The sequence below is a fragment of the Muntiacus reevesi genome, chromosome 18, assembly GCF_963930625.1.
Source record: "Muntiacus reevesi chromosome 18, mMunRee1.1, whole genome shotgun sequence".
NCBI classification, from domain to species: domain Eukaryota; kingdom Metazoa; phylum Chordata; class Mammalia; order Artiodactyla; family Cervidae; genus Muntiacus; species Muntiacus reevesi.
In genome coordinates this window covers 54,477,716-54,501,879 of record NC_089266.1, presented here as the reverse complement: position 1 = coordinate 54,501,879, position 24,164 = coordinate 54,477,716, and the positions used below count along the sequence as shown (strand labels likewise).

At 38.2% G+C, this 24,164-nt stretch overlaps 1 protein-coding gene across 1 annotated transcript in view; it reads left to right on the top strand.

The window, feature by feature from the left end:
- The window catches only part of ANKFN1 (ankyrin repeat and fibronectin type III domain containing 1), a 157,996-nt gene that overhangs the window by 17,969 nt on the left and 115,863 nt on the right, over positions 1-24,164 (top strand). The window contains exon 4 of the mRNA XM_065910764.1: positions 1,079-1,192. Within this exon, the coding sequence (XP_065766836.1) occupies positions 1,079-1,192 (114 nt within the window). The remainder of the gene's footprint in view (positions 1-1,078; positions 1,193-24,164) is intronic.

Sequence of the window (24,164 nt, the reverse complement as noted above, 5' to 3'; positions counted from 1 at the left end):
TTAATATAAGGGAAAGGTCAGTTCATTAGTTTGGGAACTATCTGCCTCTGCCTCACGATAAACACCAAAGGGAGAGAAATTCTTGTTTTCTGTAGTATTGTATTCTAAATACCAAATCTAGGCCTAATCCTTTTTCTTGAAGCAAGTAGCTTAAGTAACATTAATGAAAGGTTGCTTTTAATATTAACAATCCCTTTAGTAATGCTAATACATGCTTTTAGAAAACAGCATTTCAATAACTGTTGAAATTATTTTCAGCAATTATTTCAATAAATGTATTTACCATTGTACCTCATTTAGGATAGATTAATACTAGAATTAATACTAGAGTCATCAAATCATTAATTTGATGCCATTTTAAATTTTTTTTCTAAATTAAAAAGCATCTTCTGAGTGTCAAAAATTACCCTGAGTGATACAAGTCCTTTAAAACCTGGGGTTAGTGGACATGACATTTGCCCATGAAGTCTTTCTTAGAAAAATAGTACCTGATGTAATCGGAGGCAGTGTGAGAACAAGTCAAGTTAGCACTCCATACTGGGAAGAGCCCGGAATTGGGCATCTGAAGCCAGACTTTCATCCTAGCTATGTCTTGACTGTGTTCTTGAACCAGTAATTTGGCCTCTTTGGGTTGAAGTTTCCTCACCCTAAAAGTGTGGATGCAGTTACTCGTTCTTTCTACCCAACAGGGTTGCAAAAAGGCTCCAGTGAAATGATCTACATGAAAGGACTTTCTGAAAGTAGTCTCTACCTAAAATATTGATTCCTGCTAACACTTTCTGACCTCCTCTCCACTGGTCCAGCCCAATCTTCTATTGTGTTTCTAAGATACTTTGAAAAGGCTTAACTGGTATTATTTGCCCCTTCAGGAGATGTTCTAATGCTCAAATAAGACCACGATGGCAACAAATAAAGGCCATTGAGACTTCTAATGAAAATGCTCAAAGGCAAAAGCTATTAGGCTCTACAAACAAATGTCTCCATAGTGTGTGTTTCAGGATACCCTTTGAAGAGACAGGAACATTGTTTGAAAAGGATTTGCTGTGTTAAGGTCCTTGTGTTTCTCCTTCTGTCCCAGGAGCCCCTGAAGTGCCAACCAGTGCTTGTCTCGTGGTAACCAGCAGCACGTCACTCACTGTCAGCTTTCAAGAGCCTCTTAGTGTCAACGCAGCTGTAGTAACCAGATATAAAGGTACTGGATTCCAAATATTTTTGTCACTGCTTCTCCTTAAAATACAAACTGCTGTTTGAGGATCAACTGCACATTTTGCATGTTTGTTTTTTCTGCTGAAAAGATTTTTTTCATCCCATTTACTTTTTCAAGTTGAACTATTTCCATAGGCATTCACACAGAGAGTGATAAGGCGATGGAGAGTGTTACAGACTAATATTAGTATTAATATTTCATTCTTGCTTGCAGAGCAAGCACCGCCTCTGTGTGTAGCATTCACTGCGGACAGTTCTGAGTAGGACATGCTAAAGAAGCCACCTTGACCTACGGGACTCAGAGGCTAAAGATATGGCACATACTAAATAGGGGGCATATGAATTAGTAGCTGTAATGGCAGGTAACCAGGGTTGATAATTAAAACGACAATATTAGAGGTCAGAGAAGAAGGAGGGATGGTTAAATGATAGAATTGGAAAGGCCCCAGTGAAGCAGTGGCAACTGGGCCTGGCTTTTAACGATGGCTCAGATTTGAACCAGGAGATATTGAAAGGAAAGTGAACTCCAAGTGAAGGGAACAGTGAACACACATACAAAAGCAAGAACATTCCAGAACAAGTCGAGGAGAGCAAGGGAACTTGCAGGGCAGTGGCTCCAAGACAGAGTTCATGAGAAGAAGCAGTGAAATACACAATTGGAAAGTGGAACTAGGGTTAGAAGGGAGGGATAGAATGAGGCTTGAAATGAAGATTAAGGAATTTAGACTTTACCTGATGAACTCTGCAGACCACTGAATAAGACAGGGACAAAATCAGAAGCAGACTTCAAAAATTTAAGTTCCAACACTGTGTGTGATGCAGCTTCCCAGGTGGCACTAGCGGTGAAGAACCCACCTGCCAATGTAGGAGACATAAAATACATGGGTTCGATCCTTGGGTCAGGACGATTCCCTGGGGAGGGCATGGCAACCCACTCCAGTATTCTTGAACAAAGGAGCCTGGCGGGCTACAGTCTACAGGGTTGCAAAGAGTCAGACACGACTGAGGCGACTTAGCATGCACGCACATACGGTGCATTGCAAGAGATGTGAATTTGGAATAAGGAAATGAGTTAGGAAGCTATTATATTCAGGAGAGAGGCCATGGCAGCCTGACCTGACTGCTATAACTGCCCTGGGAAAGGAGAGAGCCCACAGGAGAAAGATTTTATGGAGGAGCTATGAGGATAACAGCCAAGGCTTACACAGTGCTTACCATGCTCCAGGCACTGTGTAAAGTCTTTATATGTATTAACTCTATTCCTCACAACAACCTTATAAGGCAAGTACTGTTATGGTTACCATTTGCAGATGAGAAAACTGAAGCAATGAAATGAAGAACTCACCTAAGTAAAGACTCACAGTAGAGCCAGAAATATCATATTAGGTTGACCCTTGAATGTGGTGGACAAAAAAGAAAGAAATCTATTTTCCTGATTCAGGAGGACATGTGGGGATTCCCTGAACAGTCCTAAAACTTGATAAGACTCTCCAAACACATTCTGAATGCCAGGCCACGAGGCAGAATTTCTGTGTTCAGGTCACTGCATTCCCATGGGCCACAAAAATGTCCAAGTGGTGTATGCTTCCTTTCTCCTTCCAGGGCCTGTTCCCAGGAGAACTTTCTGTCTCCAAATTACCCACAATTTGTAGCTTTCTGAGTTACTTGGAATTTTCTAGATATCTCCACTATTTTTTATATCTTAGGTAAAACAGCATTGAATTGTTTACACTTTGGGTTTTCTGTATCAAGCTAAAAGAGGGCAGCCTGAGAAAACAGCAGATAAATGAAACCACCAAGAATGGCTGCCCACAGCCATCCTTCAATTCAGTTCTGATACTTTCTCTTGGTTGCCAAGATTTTCTGAAATTCAGAGCAAGTGTTTGCAGGCAATGTTAGACATGACATTTTCCTTTCTTTCTACCTCCCTCCAGCTCAAGGCTTTGATAAAGAGTTTCATCAATGCTGCCCAACTTGACATTTTCTTCTTAATGCTTGATTAGTGAGCTATCAGGAGCTAATTTATCCAGACTGTCAGCTATTTAATACCCAACCATAATGAAAGCAAATTCAATCAACATTCACATATTAACAGGTATCATCTCAGGAGACTTGCATTTGGGTGAGGTTGAAATGAAAGGTCACAAATGGGTTTTGTTAGTGACTGGAGAGGCTTAATTAAGCATTATAAATAGAATTGTCTGTTGCATTATGGAGTAGGTTTCCTTGTGTTAATTTATAAGGTCATAAATTGAGTCCTTAACCTGACCACTCTCAAGGGTTATTTAAAACATCTGCCAGCTTACTGTACCTAGAGACGGCAGGACGGTTTTTAATTCAGGGTTGAAGTAATTATTTAATTATGGAAATACTAACAAAACTACACTGAGACAAGGCTAATTATTTTGTTTAAAAAAGAAGAAGAAACAATTAAGAAATCCACAAACAATTAAGAAATGAAGTGGCAATTATCTAATTGGTTAGAGGGAAGGTTTAACCCTGCAGTATTTAGAGTTTGGCAAAAACATATTGCTCTCCAGAACTTTTGGGTTCAGCAAAACCTCAAGCCTATTTTGACAACTGGATATTTTCCCCCTTCATGCTTAAGCCAGTTTTTGAAAGAAAATCTGAATCTTTCTGTTGCTTCTTATTTACATTCAACTCATCAACATGTGGTCTTTTGTTTTGTTTTTTGTTTTCAAAAAATGATTGCTGATATACAGAAATCTTTTAAAGAGCATCTCTTTATATACCTCCTTCAGGCCCCAGGGTTGGCCAAGCACCAGGCCAATAGGCATCACAACTTGGAGATTAAAGGCATCCATTTTAGCTCAAAACCCAGAAAACAGTTTTGAGTGAGATCCAGACTCTGCCTGCATCGGCCCTGAAAACAATAAAATGGAGCTCAGAGAGCTAGTCTGTTTCGAGGTGTTTCTTCCTTGGATCCCAAGAGTGCTTGCATCTTTTGGTCCTATCTCACCAGTTTTCATGGCTTACAGAGCAAAACAAGAGTTATTTCAGAGGCTCTGATGCTTTGGACAAGTGCCAGAACTTTGTTCCACATTTTCTCCTTGCTACCTTGGGTGACTTACCCGGAGCTCTCATTTGCAGAGGATATGTCATTTCCCAGTAGTCCCAAAGCAGAAAACGTTTTCAAAAGGGACGTTACTGCTCTTTGCAGGGCTGAGGGTAGATAGGAAGCTATCCTTTAACAGGTGCAGCACAGCATCTGTTTTCCATCTACAGGATGATTCATTTTCTAGCTTTTTTTAAAAAAGCAGGCCTTGAAGCGGCGACACTTTGCAATCTGCCAATGACAAGATGCTGTAGCTGCTCCAGTGCATGTGGCCAGTACCTTGGTTTGGAGGATGTCCTTCCCCACCTCTCTTCCCATCTTGTTCCCTAAGAGACTAGAAACTACCTCCCTAATTCCTTCCTACAAAGGTTTGAATAGCAAATTATTTAACTGCTCCTCATTTCATGGCATTTTCAAAAATAAATAAAAAAGCACTTTTTCTCGCAGAGACTGCCAGGACCTTTCAGGAGCTGGTAGTGTATCTGCTTCTTCAAAGACCAGGCTGGTGCTTCTGCCAACCACTTCCTCCAGTTTCTTTCTCAGAAGGAGAGGAGGCCAAAGGATTCCAGAGAGATGTCCGGGGGCACTGCAGCTTCTAAGAGGGAAGGTGCACCATTTGCACATTAAAACCCTCAGGGCTGATAATAAACAATGATTGTGTGAACCTGATTATGACTTGATCACTTGGACCATCTTTTCATAAGACTTAAGAAAAATCTGACTTCACAAGCCTTGGGTACACACTGCTCAAGACTTTATACTATTTTTTACCGCTTCCATATTTTTTTCCTCTTATATATTGTAATTGGAAAAATACTTGTCTAAATAGAAAAATATATTGCATAGGAAATATAATTATTTTCCATGTTTAATTAATTGAAGAATTAATCCGATCATAAGCATGAGGGGACTACCCTCATTACTAGACCGAAGTGATATCATTCCACACAGTGATATTTATAACTTTATTTAGCTTGTTTGGGCAGAAGTGAAGCCTAAAGTATGCAATGAAAGCAACTCAGAGAGGCAGAAGTTGTTACGTCCAGAGGACATGAAATGCAAAGCATTAACTTTCTGCACACAAGTGAAAATGTGGAAGCAAGTTGAGTGACATGTATGATGAGGAAAAATAGAAGACCCAGTGAGAGTGACAGAATGCCTACACTACTCAAAAGTCATTTCTTCTAAGCTGCTATAGCCTTTGTATCCTAGTCCTTTCATTCCTCCATGAGTAACTCAGTAGTCAACATCCAGCCAGCTTACTCTCCAACCAACCTGTAAAATTTTCTGTAATAACATATGCTGTGAATCATATCCTCTCTGCATTGTCTTCATTTAGAAAAAAAAAAAAAAATCTAACTTTCAAAACACACAGTCCAGAATTATACAAAAGAAAAAATCAAACAAATATCATGTGATGTCACTTACACGTGGAATCTAAAAAAGAACAATGATACAAAGGTACTTATTTACAAAACAGAAACAGACTCACAGACTTAGAGAAGGAACGTATGGTTACTGGGGGGATGCTGGGGGGAAGGGATAGTTAGGGAGTCTGGGATCGACAGGCACACACTGCTATATTTAAAATGGATAACCAACAAGGTCCTACTACATAGCACAGGGCACTCTGCTTGGGGTTCTGTGGCAGCCTGGATGGGAGGGAAGTCTGGGGGAGAATGGGTACATATATATTTATGACTGCATCCCTTTGTTGTCCACTTGAAACAATTACAATATTGTTGATTGGCTATACTCCAATTTAAAATTAAATTTTTTTAAGTAAATAAAAAGTAAAAAGTTTTTTAAGACTTTAAAAAATTAAGAAAAAGTTGAAATTTACCCTTCCCTCAAGGTTACATCTCTATCACCAAGTTATCCTCTATTATGAGTTTAATGTGTAGACTTACAAAACCTTTCTTGATGTATGTACACACATAGACATACACACCCAGATGTATAGTATTGTTTGTGTACTCTAATATAAATATCATGCTATATGTCTAGTCATACAGTTAGATTTTCTTTCAGTAACAATATACATGCCAGTGTGTTTGGATATTCATTCTTTTAAATAGTTATATAGTATTCCTATTCCATAGACAGAGGTGCCATAATGTATTTAATCATTCTCCCACTAAAGAATATAGGTAGTTTCAATTTTTTTCCTATTTTATAATGTTTCAGTCCTTGTATATGTCTCTTTTACCTGTGGGACTATTTCTTTCTGGGATTGTAAACTGGAAGTGGAAATATTTATATAGTCCCATATTCTGTTCTCACTGCCTATACCTATGCTAATACCATATAATAATGTCATAGTATATTTTAACATCTGGTATGGCAATATGTTCCTCCAAAACTAATTTTTAAATTGCATCATATTCCTAAATTAATTTGGAGAGACTTGCCACCCATGACGTGTCTTTCTAACAAAGCTGAGTTTTACGTTTTCAGGGAAGTTTAATAACTCTGTTTTATTTATTGATCCTCATTCCTGTAAAGTTTCATGCTGAATGTATTTTTACAGGTCATTATAAATGAACCCACTTTTCGAGATATTTTCTAATGGGCTATTGTGGGACAGTTGAAGAGCTCTTGCTAATTTTAGAACAATCTTTAGTTGACTGCTTTACTAAACTTAAATAGCCTCTTTCGTCCCAATAGATTGTCTTGCATCTCATGAATTTTGTCATTTCATCTTCAAGAAAGGATCATTTTGTCCCTTCGTTTCTAATACTTTTCATTTCTTTTCAGATCTCACTTTATTAACTAGAATCAATGTGAGTTCTAGTTCCCAGTATATTGTATGTAGTAACTGGGATAGTAGGTATTTTTCTCTCTTACCTTCTTTGTCAACATGTATCTAATATTTTACTATTAAGTATGATGTCTACTGTAATTTTCTGGATCGATACCTTTTGCAAAGTTATGAAAGTTTAATTTGGATTATGATTATTGATATACTGATGAACACAATTTTTAAATATCCTCTGTGGTTAGAGCCCCTTTAGAACCTCAAAAGTCATGTATTTGTGAGTTCTCTTTTAGAATTTTGATCATTTGTCTGTTTTATTGGTTTGTTTGAAGCATTGACTTTTTGATTCAGAAAATCTATTTCTTGCTTATTTAATATTTTATTAATTTCTGGCTTTATCTTTGCCAATTCTATTGCTTTCTGTGGGTTTACTTTAATGTTTCTTTCCTAGTTTTGTGGTGTTTTTTTTATTTGAAAGCTTAGTTTACTTGTTTATTTTTCTTCATTTCTAATTCATGGATTTTAGTCTATAATTTATCCCCTGATTACTATTTTGTCCATATCCAAAAAGTTTAAAATGTATTGCTATAATGATCATTTATTTATAAATAATCTGTAATATGTTTCATTTCCACTTGAATCAAAGTTTTTAGATTAGTCACCTTAAACTTGTAACTGGCCATACTTTTTTTACTACAGCTTTATCATTAATTTCTAATTTTATTATTTTACAATAAGAACATTTTAAAATGTGGACTGTATTCTGTTGAGATTTTTAATTCCTACTTGTGGCTAACCAGTGTATCAGTGGATATATGTACCATATTTGGTGTTTGAAATGAATACGTAAACTCCATTGAGCATAAAGTGTGAAAGTGTGTGTGTTATTTAAATCCCTGTCTATTTCTAAAGTACTTGTCCCTTTGATCTTTGATCTCTGAGAAGCTGTTTTATTTGTCTTGCCTAATACTGTTTGCCTCCGTTTCTGTTTATGATTAATATTGCTTTCTATGTTTTCATTTGCTTGTCTTTTGTATTTCTTTTATTTTCAACTTTCCGTGACATTTGAAACACGTTTGTCTTTTGTAAAAAGTATAGAAATAAATCCATATACTCTGAGAGTCTCTTTCTATACACTTTTAATTTTTTTTTTGTCCCAAGTAATGTATCTTATAAAAATAGGATTAAAAAGGAAATTTGTGTGAAAAAACAGCTGTTACTTGCTCCATTTTTACCATCCTTCTTCCCCTCAGAGCCAGCCACCTTTGACTCCTGTACTACTCGTGGTTACACGTCTTCTTTAATTAATATGCTTCTATGGCTATTTTTTATCAATTGCAGGTCTTATATATGCAATAGAACTATAACAGAATTTAACTCTCTCACAATACCACACACTTCCTTATTCTCTCAGTATAATTATATTTCCATTTTTAGTTAAGGCAACAATGTTTATATGCCAGTATAAGTTTTTGACATTCCAAAATAAAGTATTACTAGTATATTTGATTATATTTCCTTCCCTATGTATTTTCCTCAGTTCTCTAATTTTCTTTTTCTCTTTCTTACCCTACTTCAGTTCAGTCGCTCAGTCGTGTCCAACTCTTTGCGACCCCATGAACCACAGCATGCCAGGCCTCCTTGTCCATCACCAACTCCCAGAGCTTACTATTATCTTATTCAAAATTCATTTCAACGTGTAACTATATGGCTGATTCATGTCAATGTATGACAAAACCCACTGAAATGTTGTGAAGTGATTGGCCTCCAACTAATAAAATAATATTTTAAAAAAATAATAATAATAAAAAAATAAAAAATAAAAATAAATAAAATAAAATAAAAAAATTAAAAAAAAAAATAAAAAGTCAAAATTCATTTCAAATGGTCCTTTCAGAGTAGTACCTATTTTCCCAAGAGTGGTATTTACTTTCCCTCTCAGAATACTCTCTGCTCATGTTCCACTGTATAATAATAGCTCATTAGGTTTCCATTAGGGAAAGGCTCATTAAAATCACAATGAAATATTACTGCATGTATATCACAGTAGCAAAAATTTTAAAACAGTGGCAGCACCAAATAACTAGAATGCAGAGATATCAGACCACTCATACATTGCTAGTGGGAATGTAAAATGATATGGGCACTTTGAAAAACAGTTTGACAATTTCTTCAAAAACTAAACATGAAACTACCAGTCATCCTACCAATTGCATTACTAGGCACTTATCCTAAAAATTTTGTGTTTATATAAAAACCTGTATAAAATGTTTGTAGCAGCTTTATTTGTAATTGTCCCAAACTGCAACAATTCAGATGTCCTTCAACAGGTGAATGATTAAACAAACTATGGTACATTCAAGCCATGGAATACTACTCAGCAATAAAAAGGAACAAAATTATTGATATACTCAACATTCTGGGTGAATCTCCAGAGATTTATGCTGAGTAAAAAGCCAATCCACAAAAGCTACATAGTATTTCATTCCATTTATATAGCACTCTTGAAATAACAAAATTAGAAAAGTGAAGAACAGATTAGTGGTTGCAGGAATTAATGAAGAAACGAGGAGGAGATAAATGAATATACATGACCCACTTTTTGGTTTTCTAACGAATTGATATGTCAAAATCACTGCAGATGGTGACTGCAGCCATGAAATTAGAAGACGCTTACTCCTTGGAAGGAAAGTTACGACTAACCTAGATAGCATATTAAAAAGCAGAGACATTACTTTGCCAACAAAGGTCCATCTGGTCAAGGCTATGGTTTTTCCAATGGTCATGTATGGATGTGAGAGTTGGGCTGTGAAGAAAGCGGAGTGCCGAAGAATTGATGCTTTTGAACTGTGGTGTTGGAGAAGACTCTTAAGAGTCCCTTGGACTGCAAGGAGATCCAACCAGTCCATCCTAAAGGAGATCAGTCCTGGGTGTTCATTGAAAGGACTGATGCTGAAGTTGAAACTCCAGTACTTTGGCCACTTCACGCGAAGAGTTGACTCATTGGAAAAGACCCTGATGCTGGGAGGGATTGGGGGCAGGAGGAGAAGGGGATGATAGAGGATGAGATGGCTGGATGGCATCACTGACTCGATGGGCATAAGTTTGAGTAAGCTCCAGGATTTGGTGATGGCAGGGAGGCCTGGCGTGCTGCGATTCATGGGATCGCAAAGAGTCGGACACGACTGAGCGACTGAACTGAACTGAACTGAACTGAGCATACTTATTTACCTTTTAGAGATTTGGAGAGAAAAGGGGTAGGCAAACATGTGTCAGTTTAGCATCTTAATTCAATCTCCAAGTCACTTCTCTTTCTTAGCCGGACTATATATATGCTCAGTAAACATGACCTAATACTAACATTATCCTAAGCCAACATACTAATGAAATCATAACTGCTATTTCAAAAAAATTATGTGAGCTAGGTGAAGACAAACTTGAAACTGGTTTTTACTCAGCTAGTGAAAGATTATTCCTAACACCGATGCCTTCTTCTTGTTATACTTGGAAAATGATAGATCCATAGAGTAATGCATTTTTGGAACATTTTTCTCTAAAGTATGAGGTGTTTGTTGAAGGCAGAAATCTTGTTTTTCACTTTCCCTTCACGTCCTCATTCCAGCAGCCTTGGCCTTCTTTCTGTTCCTAAACAATTTCCCCCCACTGCAAGTTCTTTACACATGATGATCCCTCTACCAAATACAATAACAATGGAAGATGTAAACAACCCACTCACATTAATAGGCAGATCTTCCAGACATAAAATCAATAAACCAACAGAGATCCTAGGTGATACAACAGAACAGTGAGACTTATGATATTTTCAGAACATTACATCTAACAAAGATAGAATATATACATTCTTCTCAAGTGCTGTACATGGAACACTCTTTAGGACTGACTATATACAAGGACATAAAATATAAAATATCCCTTCAATGACTTTGAGAAGGTAGAAATCATTTCAAACAACTTTACAGATGACAGAAGCATGAAACTAAAAATCAACCACAGAAAGAGAAACAAAGAAAAACATTACATGGAGACTAAACAATAAACTACTGAAAAACCAATGGGTCAATGATATAATCAAAGAGTAATTAAAAATATGTTGAGACAAATAACAATGAAAACACAATCCTACAAAATCTATGAGATACAACAAACACAGATCTCAGAGGAAAGTTTATATCGATCCAGACCTTCCTCAAAAAAAAAGAAAAACAACAAGAAAAATCCCAAATAAAAAGCCTAACATACCATTTAAAAGAATTAGAAAAAGACAAAAAAAGCAAAACCTAAAGACAGCAGAAGAAGTAATAAAGATCAGAGAGGAAGTGAATAAAACAGATATTTTAAAAAAGTTGCTGAGTTGCTAAGTCCCACTCCACTCTTTGTGACCCTATGGACTGCAGCATTCCAGGCTTCCCTGTCTTTCACTATCTCCCAGAGTTTGCTCAAATTCCTGTCAATTGAGTCAAAGATGCCATGCAACTGTTGCAGGAAGGGGGACCCCTTCCAGGGCCTGAAACTGGGCTCTTGTCTAACCCTCGGCAATGAATTGTCCAAGGAGACACATGTGCTGACAAAGCAAGAGATCTTATTGGGAAGGGGCACCTGGGTAAGGGAACCCAGGAGAACAGCTCTGCCGCGTGGCTCGCAGTCTTGGGTTTCATGGTGATGGGATTAGTTTCCGGGTGGTCTTTGGCCAATCATTCTAATTCAGAGTCTTTCCTGGTGGCACACGCACCGCTCAGCCAAGGTGGATGCTAGCGAGAGGGATTCTGGGAAGTGGACAGACATACGGTGTCTCCTTTCGACTTTTCCCAAACTCTTCCAGTTGGTGGTGGCTTATTAGTTCTGTATTCCTTATCAGGCTCTCTTGTCATGAAACAACTCATGCAAATGGTTACTATGGTGCCTGGCCAGGGTGGGCAGTTTCAATCAGTGTGCTTCCCCTGACACAACCATCTCATCCTCTGCCATCCCCTTCTCCTACCCTCAAACTTTCCCAGCATCAGGTCTTTTTCAATGACTCAGCAGTTCCCATGAGGTGGAAACTTCAGCTTCGGCATCAGTCCTTCCAATGAACACTCAGGGTTGACTTCATTTAGGACTGACTGATTTGATCTCCTTGCTGTCCAAGGGACTCTCAAGAGTCTTCTCCAACACCACAGTTCAAAAGCATCGATTCTTTGGCTCTCAGTCTTCTTTAAGGTACAACTCTCACATCTGTACATGACTACTGGAAAAACCATAGGTTTGAACTATATGGACCTTTGCTGGCAAAGTGATGTCTCTGCTTTTTAATACATAGTCCAGGTTTATCATAGTTTTTCTTCCAAGGAACAAGTATGCTTTAATTTCATGGCTCCAGTCACCATCAGAAGTGACTTGGAGCCCAAAAAAATAAAATCTGTCACTGTTTCCACTTTTCCTCATCACTTTGCCATGAAATGATGGATTCAGATGCCGTGATCTTAGTTTTCTGAATGTTGAGTTTTAAGCCAGCTTTTTCACTCTCCTCTTTCACCCTCATCAAGTGATGAGGTTCCTCTTCACTTTCTGCCATTAGAGTGGTATCATCTGCATATCCAAGGTTGTTGATATTTCTCCCAGCAATCTTGATTCCAGTTTGTGATTCATCCAGCCTTGCATTTCACATGATGTACTCTGCATAGAGATTAAATATAAGTTATACAGCCTTCACGTATTCCTTTTCCAATTTTGAAACAGTCCATTGTTCCATGTCTGATTCTAACTGTTGTTTCTTGTCCTTCATACAGGTTTCTCAGGAGTCAGGTGAAGTGGTATGGTATTCCTATCTCTTTAAGAATTTTCCACAATTTGTTGTGATCCACACAGCCAAAGGCTTTAGCATAGTCAATGAAGCAGAAGTAGATGTTTTTTACTGGAATTCTCTTGCTTTTTCTATGATCCAGTTGGTGTTGGCAATTCCATCCCTGATTCCTCTGCTTTTGTAAATCCAGTTTGTACATCTGGAAGTTCTCAGTTCATGTACTATTGAAACCTAACTTGAAGAAGTTTGAGTATTATCTTGTTAGCATGTGAAATGAGCACAATTATATGATAGTTTCAACATGCTATGACCTTGCCTCTCCTTGTGATTGGAATGAAAACTGACCTTTTCCAGTCCTGTGGCCACTGCGGAGTTTTCCAGATTTGCTGGCATATTGAGTGCAGCACTTTCACAGCATCAGCCTTTGGGATTTGAAATGGCTCAGCTGGAAATCCATGACCTCATCCAGCTTAGTTCATAGTATTGCTTCCTAAGGCCTACCTTACTTCATAATCCAGGATGTCTGGCTCTATGTGAGTAGCCTTATCATCATCATGGTTATCCAAGTCATTAAGAACATTTCTGTATACTTCTGTGTATTCTTGCCACCACTTATTAATTTCTCCTGTTTCTGTTAGGTCCTTACCGTTTATGTCCTTTATTATGCCAGTCTTTGCATGAAATTCCCTTGGTATCTCTAATTTTCTTGAAGAGGTCTCTAATCTTTCCCATTCTACTGTTTTCCTCTATTTCTTTGAATTGTTCACTTCAGAAGGTTTTCTTATCTCTCCTTGCTATTCTTTGAAACTCTTGCATTCAGATGGTTATCTTTCCTTTTCTCTTTTGCCTTTAGCTTCTCTTCTTGTCTCAGCTATTTGTAAGGCCTCCTCAGACAACCACTTTGCCTCTTGCATTTCCTTTTCCTATGGATGATTTTGGTCACTACCTCCTGTACAATATTATGAACCCCCATCCATAGTTATTCAGGCACTCTGTCTACCAGAACTACTCCTTTGAATATATTTGTCACCTCCACTATAGAATCATAGTGGATTTTATTTGGCTCATATCTGAATGGTATAGTAGTTTTCTCCATTTTCTTCAAATTTAAGCCAGAATTTTGCAATAATGAGCTCATGATCTGAACCACAGTCAGCTCCAGACCTTGTCCTTTTTTCTGACTGTATAGAGCTTCTCCATCTTCAGCTGCAAAGAATATCATCAATCTGATTTCAGTATTGACCATCTGGCAATGTCCATTTGTAGAGTCAACTCTCATGTTGTTGGAAGAAGGTGTTTGCTATGACCAATGAGTTCTCTTGGCAAAACTCTGTTAGCTCTCACCCTGCTTCATTTAGTACTCCATAGCCAAACTTGCCTGTTACTCCAGATATCTCTTGACTTCCTACTTTTGCATTCCAGTCCCCTAGGATGAAAAGCACATCTCTTTTGGCAATAGTTCTAGAAGGTTCAACTTCAGCTTCTTTGGCATTAGTGGTTGAGGTATAGATGTGGATTACTGTGATGTTAAATGCAAAAAAAAACAGTAGGAAAAAATCAATAAAATCAATAATTGGGTCTTTGAAAGGGCAAACATAATTGTCAAACCTCTGACTCATAAATAAAAGAGAGAGGAACCAAATTTTTAAAAAAATAAGACATGAAAAAGGAGAAATAACCTCTGCAGAAATAAAAAAGAAGTAAATAAGAGAATACTATGAATAACTATATGCCACGAATTGGAACACTGAAAGAAATGTACTTGTTTCTACAAACATGCAACTCACCAAAACTGATCAAGATGAAATAGGTAATCTGAACATACCTGTCACTAGAAGTGAAATAGAATCTGTAATTAAAAGCAAACAAACCAACTCCCTGCAAACAAACATCTAGGACCAGAAGGCTTCACTGGGAAATTCTACCAAACATGTGAAGAAGAACTTATACCAATCCTTCTCAAAGTCTTCCAAAAGGCTGAAAAGGAAGGAACATCCCCAAAGCAATTCTATGAAGCCAACCTCACCTGATACCAAAATCAGAAAGTGGCAATACCAAAAAAGAAAAGTACAGGCAATATCTTTGAAGAATATAGATGCAAAAATACTTGACAAAATATTAGCAAACCAAATCCAACAATACAGAAAAAAAAAAAGAAAATCATATTCTACAATCGAGTTGGATTCATCCCAGCGTCACAGGGATGGTTCAGCATATGCAAACCCATCAATGTGATAAACCACACCAATGAAAGAAAAGACAAAACCGCATGATCATCTTAATAGATGCAGAAAAGGCACCTGATAAAAATTCAGCATCCATTCATGATAAAAAGTCTTACCAAAGTAGGTAAACAGGTAACACTTCTCAACATAATACAAGATACTTATGACAGACCTACAACCAACATAATACTCAATGTGAAAGATTGAAAGCTTTCCTGCTAAAATCTGGAAGAAGACAAGGATGCTCAGTTCATTTCAGTCTCTCAGTCATATCTGACTCTGCGACCCCATGAACTGCCCCACGCCAGGCCTCCCTGTCCATCACCAACTCCAGGAGTTTACTCAAACTAATATCCATTGAGTTGGTGATGCCATCCAACTATCTCATCCTCTGTTGCCCCCTTCTCCTCCCACCTTAAATTTTTCCCAGCATCAGGATCTTTTCAAATGAGTCAGTTCTTCACATCAGGTGACCAAACTATTGGAGCTTCAGCTTCAGCATCAGTCCTTCCAATGAGTATTCAGGATTTATTTCCTTTAGGATGGACTGGTTGGATCCTCCTGCAGTCCAAGGGACTCTCAGGAGTCTTCTCCAACACTACAGCTCTAGAGCATAAATTCTTTGGTGCTCAGCTTTCTTTACAGTTCAACTCTCACTTCCATACATAACTACTGGGAAAACTATAGCTTTGACAAAATGGACCTTTGTTGACAAAGGTTGTTTTTTAATATGCTGACTAGGTTGGTCATAACTTTCCTTCCAAGGAGCAAGAGTCTCTTAATTTCATGGCTGCAGTCACCATCTGCAGTGATTCTGGAGCTCAAAAAAATAAAGTCTGTCATTGTTTTCACTGTTTCCCCATCTATTTGCCATGAAGTGATGGGACAAGATGCCACGATCTTAGTTTTCTGAATGTTGAATTTTAAGCCAACTTTTTCACTCTCCTCTTTCATCAAAAGGCTCTTTAGTTCTTCACTTTCTGCCATAAGGGTGGTGTCATCTGCATATATGAGATGATTGGTATTTCTCCCAGCAGTCTTGATTCATCCAGCCCAGCTTGTCTTCATCCAGCCCAGCGTCTCTCATGATGTACTCTGCATATAAGTTAAATAAGCAGGGTGACAGTATACAGCCTTGACGTACTCATTTTCCTATTTGGAACCAGTCTGTAGTTCCATGTCCAGTTTTAACTTCTTGACCTGCATACAGATTTCTCAGGAGGCAGGTCAGCTGGTCTGGTGTTCCCATCTCTTAAAGGATTTTCCACAATTTGTTGTGATCCACACAGTTAAAGGCATTGGCATAGTCAATAAAGCAGAAGTAGATGTTTTTCTAAAACTCTCTTGCTTTTTTGATGATCCAACAGATGTTGGCAATTTGATCTCTGGTTCCTCTGCCTTTTCTAAATCCAGCTTGAACTTCTGGAAATTCATGGTTCATGTACTGTTCAAGCCTGGCTTGGAGAATTTTGAGCATTACTTTGCTAGCATGTGAGATGAGGATGCTCACTCTCACATTTTCTTCAACATAGTATTAAAAGTTTCAGCCACACCAATCAGATATGCAAAAGAAATAAAGGATCCCCAAGTTGGAAGAGAAGAGGTAAAGTTGTCATTATAGCCCTGTAGATTCCACACAAAAACTAGTAGAACTGATAAACAAACTCAGCACAGTAGAAGAATACAAGATTAACATACAGAAATCTGTTGCATTTATTTACACTAATAATGAAAGATCAGAAATGGAAAGCAAAAAAAGGAGATCAAAAAACTTATATGCTGAGAACTATAAAATATGACAAAGTGATCTACAGATTTAATGTAATCCCTATCAAATTATTCATGATATTTTGCCTAGAACTAGAACAAATAATTCTAAAGTTTATACGAAACCATAAAAGACCCAGAATTGCTACAGCAATTCTGAAGAAAAAGAACAAAGCTGGAAGCATAACCATCCCAGACTTCAGACAATACTACAAAGCTACAGTAATCAAAACAGAATGGTAATGGCACAAAAACATACAGATCAATGGAACAGAGTAGAGAGCCCAGAAATAAACCCACACACCTACAGTCAATTAATCTTTTCAAAGCAGTCGAGAATATACAATGAAGAAAAGAAAGTCTCTTCAGCAAGTGGTGCTCGGAAAACTAGACAGTCACATGCAAACCAGTGAAGTTAGAACACACCATTATACCACACACATACACAGACACACGCACACAGACACACACAGACACACACACAGACACACACACATACACACATACATACACACACACACATACACACACATACACACACACACACACACATACACACACTCAAACTGGCTTAAACACTTACATATAAGATATGACACCATAAAACTCTGAGAAGAGAACGTAGGCAAAACATTCTCTGACAAACATCATACCAATATTTTCTTAGGTCAGTCTCCCAAGGCAAAAGAAATAAAAGCAAAAATAAACAAATAGGACCTAAAGAAACTTATAAGCTTTTGCATGGCAAAGGAAAGAATAAACAAAAGAACAGCCTATGGACTCAGAGAAAATATTTGCAAACAATGAGGCCAACAAGGGATTATTTTCCAAAATATATAAACAACCCATGCAACTCAAAAACAAACAAAAACAAAACATTGTAAATCAACTATAATTCAAAAAACAATGATCCCTCTGCCTAGAACTTTACTTCCCATTCTCTGCCCACTGATTGTTCATGTCTCTATTAAAAGCAATTTCTTCAGAGAAGCATTTTCTAGCATCTAATATAAATCAGCCTATTGTAAGTTCTATTATGTCTTTCACCTTTTCTCCAAAGTAACGGTCTTGGATTATAAATATCTCTAATTTCATGATACATTTTTAAGTTTAAATAGGTTTCTTTATTATAGAACTCGTTAGAGTCATTAATATCTTATATATATATAATAAATTATTCCCCAAATTTAATTTGAGCATCATTGGATATTTCATGGGAATAATGGTTTCATGAGGCCCTGAGAATGTTTTGTTAGTTTCTGGTGTACACCAAAGTGATTCAATTATACATTTATATTTGTATACATATTCTTTTTTATATTCATTTCCATTATGGTTTATTATAAGATATTGAGTATAGTTCCCCATGCTATACAGTAGAGCCTTGGTGTTCATCTATTTTATATATAGTATTTTGTATCTGTTAATACAAAACTCATAATTTATCCCTCCCCAAACTTCTCTCCCCTTTGGTAACCAAAATCTTATTTTCTGTGTCTGAGTCTATTTCTGTTTCATAAATAATTCCACTGTGTCATAGTTTAAAGTCCACATATAAGTGATATCATTTGGTATTTGTCTCTCTCTATCCAACTTTGTTCCCTTCATACAATAATCTCTAGGCTTATCCACGTTACTGCAAATGGTATTATTTTATTCTTTTTTATAGTCTAGTAATATTTCATTGTGGGCTTCCCTGGTCATTCAGTGATAAAGAATCTGTCTGCCAGTGCAGGAGATGTAAATTCAATCCCTGAGTCAGGAAGATCTCCTGAAGAAGGAGATGGCAACCCACTCCTGTATTCTTGTCTGGGAAATCCCTTGAACAGAGGAGCCTGGCAATCTATAGTCCATGCGGTCACAAAAAACTTGGACATGACTTAGTGACTGAACAACAACACTCCTTTGTATGTATGTATGTATGTGTATGTACGTGTGTATGTATCTTTATTTATTATTCTTTATTATATAACTCATTAGAATCATTAATATCTAATATGTTTAATAAATTATTTCCCAAATTTAACTTGAGCATCATTGGATGTTTCATGGGCATAGTGTTTCACCAAGCCCTGAGAACATTTAGGATAGTAATTCTCAGACTAAGCTGAACAATAGGATCACTTTAGGATCCATACCAGGGTCGATTTCAAGACCAATCAAACCGAGTCTTTGTAGGATAGGAACCCAAGCACAGATAGTTTTCAAGAGCTATAAGATGGCTCTAACATGCAGCTAGGTTGTTAATGTGTGGTCATGTTTTCTATATCTGCACCTCCCTTCAGACTGGAAGCCTCACGTGACCAGGGACCGTTTGTTCACCCCTGTGCTCCTAGAACTTGGCACAGGACTCAGAGTTTTTAGGGTAGGTCCTCAATTCATTGGCACAATGAACACAGTAAACACAGTTTCCCTTGTCTGTGGTGCTTAGAGGTTAGTGGAGAAAATGAAACTCACCCACGTAAGAACTCAGTTCACAGTATAAAGAAAATAGGGCTTGTCATAGACTGAAGTGTTGAGGCTGGAGTTTTTAATTGGCTCTGTCCAATGCCCTCTTTCATCGAACCTCACCCTTCATCCCTGTACTTTATATGTAGTGTATATTTCTCTTCTCAGATAGCCCCTCCCCTTGCCTTCAGTTTCATTCTTTTGTACTATGCTGTCTCCCCTAAACTGTCTTCAACACACTTGCCACTGGAAAGTTTCTGCAAAGGTGATCACATCACTACTGAGTGGGGTGGTTTATTTCCTCCTCCTCCCCCTCACATACCCCTCCAGGGACTCTGGAGCCATGAACCTCTTGGCGAAGAGTGAAGCCCACCACCAGGCAGCTTTTCATTGCCTTGCAGCTGTGAGACTCCTCTTCATACCTCCTCCTGGGGAAAAATCAGCCTGCCGATCGAGACTTCACAATGGAGCAGTGCACAGTTAGGCGCCAAGCTCCGCTCTTCCCTTCAACCAGTCCCATCACTACCTCACACCACCATGCCCAGCCCCGGACTGAACACACTGCATCACTCACCCCCTGGGAGCCTGGCAGCCGCTGAGCCCAGACGCCACAGGGGCCGGTGAGTCTCCAGTGGTCACAGAGGCCGATCTCCACTCAAGGCACAGCCCTGGCCACAACCGCCGACTAGGCACACAGCTGGCCCTGCCGACGATGAGCCCCTTTCTGAGCCACCCTCTCCCCACGGAGATTCTCCCTTGATTCGCTTTTGGCCAGAACCCTTTGCAGCATTGTAGTTTCTCAATAGTCCGCGACTGCTTTCTAGAATTTCTCTCCAGGAGAAAGTGTGTTTTCTAAGAAATAGGTGTTGCAGCCTGAAGTCTAATTTCACGTGAGGGCTCACAAATGAAACAAAAATAATCACCCTGAAGTCTGAACATGGAGGGGTCTCTCCACGCTGTGAAGAGTGCTTCCTTTTGGGAGGTGGGAGGCAGGGGGTGGTCCTTTGTGCTTCTTAAGTGCAAATTTTGCAATTATAAAAATAACATATGTTCCTTATATCACCCAGGGTCTCAGGAGAAAACACACTCAGCATGAATTTTGAAGAAAGGGATTATTTACATAGAATTGAACAGTGTTTATAAGTGAACAAGGAATAGCAAAGCACTCAAGACTAGCAACACTGGGAAGCTGTTATCACCCCTACTCTTGAAAGAGCAAGGGGAAAAGCCGGGGTGGAGACACCAGTCAGCATTTGCTGTCTGAAGGGACACACCTACCCCAGACTGAGGCACTGGATGAGCCCGATTAGAAGACGCTGGAGGAAGCAACCATAGAAGTCAGCCTCTGGAGAGACACAGAGCAGTACAGAAAAGGTGGAAAAAATGTTCTGGGGTGAAAAGAGAGTGGAAGGAAAAAAGGGAAAACAAGCATCATAATTAGAGAACATTACAAAGAAAATTTAAACAAAGAAACAAATCACTGGCCCTTAATCCTACATCCCAAAGAAGTCTACTCCTTAAAGGAATGCCCAGTATTTCTTGGCATATCCATTAAAACTGATATTATATACGTAATAATAATGATGAACATTTGTCAAGCCATGTGCCAGGCATTGGGTCAGGGCTTTACAAGCATTGCTTCTCCTAAACCTCACACAGCTCTATGGAATAGGTACAATTATCATCATTATTTCCTCATAAATGGGGAACCTAAGGCAAAGAGAGGAATTTGCTGGAGGTCCTATAGCCACACTAGAGTCCAACTGAACCTCAGTCATCTATCCCAGAGGCTCTACTCTTGATGACTATACTGCACTGCCTTTCCCACTGCACATCCCCGTGTTACAGCTTTTGCTTTGAAGAAGTACTGCTTTAATCCATACTTAACATTATATGGAATACATATTTTCCTGATTGTTGGCTATTCAAGTTGCTTCCAACTATTTCACTACTATAAATGCTGCTGCCATGAATATCTCTGTATTTCAAGTTTTTCTTGCACTCTGGAATATTTTTTAAAGGAGGATTCTACTAATTTTTCCTCCATTTTCAATTCAGTCTTGACTTTTCTATCATCTCTGAGTCACAAAGTTGTAAATAGCTTAACTGTGGACATGGGAAATAATATTAAAATTCTCCTATTCTACCACCTAACCCACCCCAAATAAAAGAAAAAAAAAGAAAAGAGTAGGGGGGCGAGGGGAAAGCATAATAAGGCAAGGAGTTTTAGTTTACAAGAAATAGCTTCTAAATAGATTGAGGATCCATCACCTCGCTTAATCCCTCTGTCCCAAGTGGTAAATGGGAATACAACCATGAACAATGAGTGTAGGGCACACAAGAAGTGCTGTCCACACATTAACCAAATCTAAGTAAATGGCATTAAATCTTTTCTATTCTGATCAACCACTTCTACTTCTGATTAAGTCTGTGCTAGAGTACCCTGATGGATAGAAACAATTCACCAGGAAAACTTAAGTCAGACTGTTAACTGCCAAAGAAGAGTTTTCCACTGACAAAGAAAAGATGTAGGATATTCCATGAAGTGCTTTAAATTCTAAAAATGTGCACTGGGTTTAGGGACATTCATCCCACCACTCTTAAGTACAATAATCAATATCCCACTCAATGAAAATGAGACAAGCTATATTCTAAAAACTACCTAGCCTTGTTGGCAAGTGTTTGTCAAAATCTTGATTTGCCTCTTCTGTATATCGTGGCACGGTATGAAGAAGTGAAGAAGTGAAGTGAAGTCGTTCAGTCGTGTCCGACTCTTTGCGAGCCTGAGGACTGTAGCCTGCCAGGCTCCTCTGTCCATGTGGCATGGTATAACTGAAGTCAAAGTGTCAAAGTGGCACGGTCTCCTGGGAGCCCATGAGTGACACGGTCTCCCGGGAGCCCATGATGGATGAAGGATGGTGTCCTTGCAAACTTTGGTGGCAGAGCACGAGTCTACACCAACAGGTCACTCATTGTATGGTAGGAGAAGCCCTAACCAGCAAGTCAGGGGGCTGCTGTTCTCGTCCTGGTTCTACTCTAACTAGCTAGGTAACATCCCTGGGTAAGCCAGGTTTCCTCTTGGAGTCATAGTTCTCTCCTCTGAAGAAATGAGGGAGTAAGATTAGATTAGTGGTTTTCAAACTGATCCGTGGACTCCTATCTCCACAGAGATGCCTCAGGACAGTGTGGGAGGGCAGGATTGGGGGTAGGCAGAACCACAGGAGGTTTTCCAGACTCTGCAGTCTAAATAATTGTCTTCCTGTCACAGTCTTTCAGAGTACTGGGTAAGTTTCCCTTCTGTCTTTTCCCAGTTTGTAATTACATCTTTATCCATATCATTTCCTTGCTATCTGTCTTTCTTTCTAGACCATAATCTCCATGAAGACAAGGACTATGCCTATTTAGTTCACTATTATCAACTCAATCACAAGCACAATGGTTGGCACGTGGTACCATAGTTTCAGTAAAGTACATAAAGTATTTTTGTCCTTCTCTTCATTGTTAAATCAAGTGAAAACAACTATCTCTGAGTTCTGACCTGACCCTAACTTCTTAGAAATTGAATGATCTTGGGCACAAAGATCACAGATTCACTGAGCTTCAGTATTCTTTCTTTTTTAAAAAAATGTCTGGGATGGTCTATGATTTCTCAGGTCTTACACATCAGTGGGGGAAAGATGTACACAATTTAATAAGAGGGATACAGAATAGAAAAAGAAAATGTAATAGAATTAATGTCTCACAGTTTCCAGATAAATTATAAATATAGCAGAGATTTCAATGTAAAAATAAAATGAAATCATAAAAGTTCTAGACAAAAACATGAGAGAAATTTTTTACAACTAAAATAGGAATGGCCTTTATAACCATGACTCAAAATCTAGAAGAAAGTCAAACTCATTAAAAAAAAAATCTTCAGCAGAAAGAACTATAAGCAACATAAAAAATACAAAATTTCTTACAATAGACAAAGACTTATCTTTCTAACATATAGACAGCTTTTAAAATCTGTAAGAAAAAAATGAAGGATGGATAGTTCATAGAGAAACACAGATGGTCCCTAAGCATATAAAAAGAAGTTCAAGTTCGCTCATTGTTAAAGAAATGGAATTTAAACTGAACTGAGATATCACTTTTCACCTCTGTGAATGGCAAAAATCCAAAAGTTTTCATATTCACTCTGTAGATTAGACTCTAGGAAATAGTAACTCTCATATAATAATGCTGGAAGAATAAATTTTTATGACCCTTATGGGGGGCAATTTGGCAATATCTATCAAAATTACAAATTCAAACAATTACAAAATGCAAATAGCAAGTGCTTTTAACCTAACAATCATATTAGGGATATTTATCCTATAGATGCACTTAAAGATGTATAATATAAAATATGCACAAGATTATTCACATGATTGTAAGAGTAAATACATCATATTCAGTTTATAAGAGTAAAACATAGACTTATCTATCAAAAGTGTGCATGTGTGTTAAGTCACTTCAGTCATGTCTGACTCCTTGTGACCCCATGGACTGTAGCCCACCAGGCTCCTCTGTCCATGGGATTCTCCAGGCAAGAATATTGGAGTGGGTTGCCATGCCCTCCTCCAGGGGATCTTCCCGATCCAGGGATCGAACTTATGTACCATGTGTCTCCTGTGTTGGCAGGCAGATTCTTTACCACTGTGTAGTTGCTGAGTTGTGTCGGACTCTTTGCGACGCCACGGACTGTACTTTCCAGGCAAAAATACTGGAGTGGGTTGTCATTTCCTCCTTCAGGGCTTTACCACTAGTGCCACCTAGACTAATTAAATTACCATACATTGTAAAAATCAATACATATTGAATGGAAAGAGCTCCAGGAAAAATTAGGCTTAAAAGAAGTTT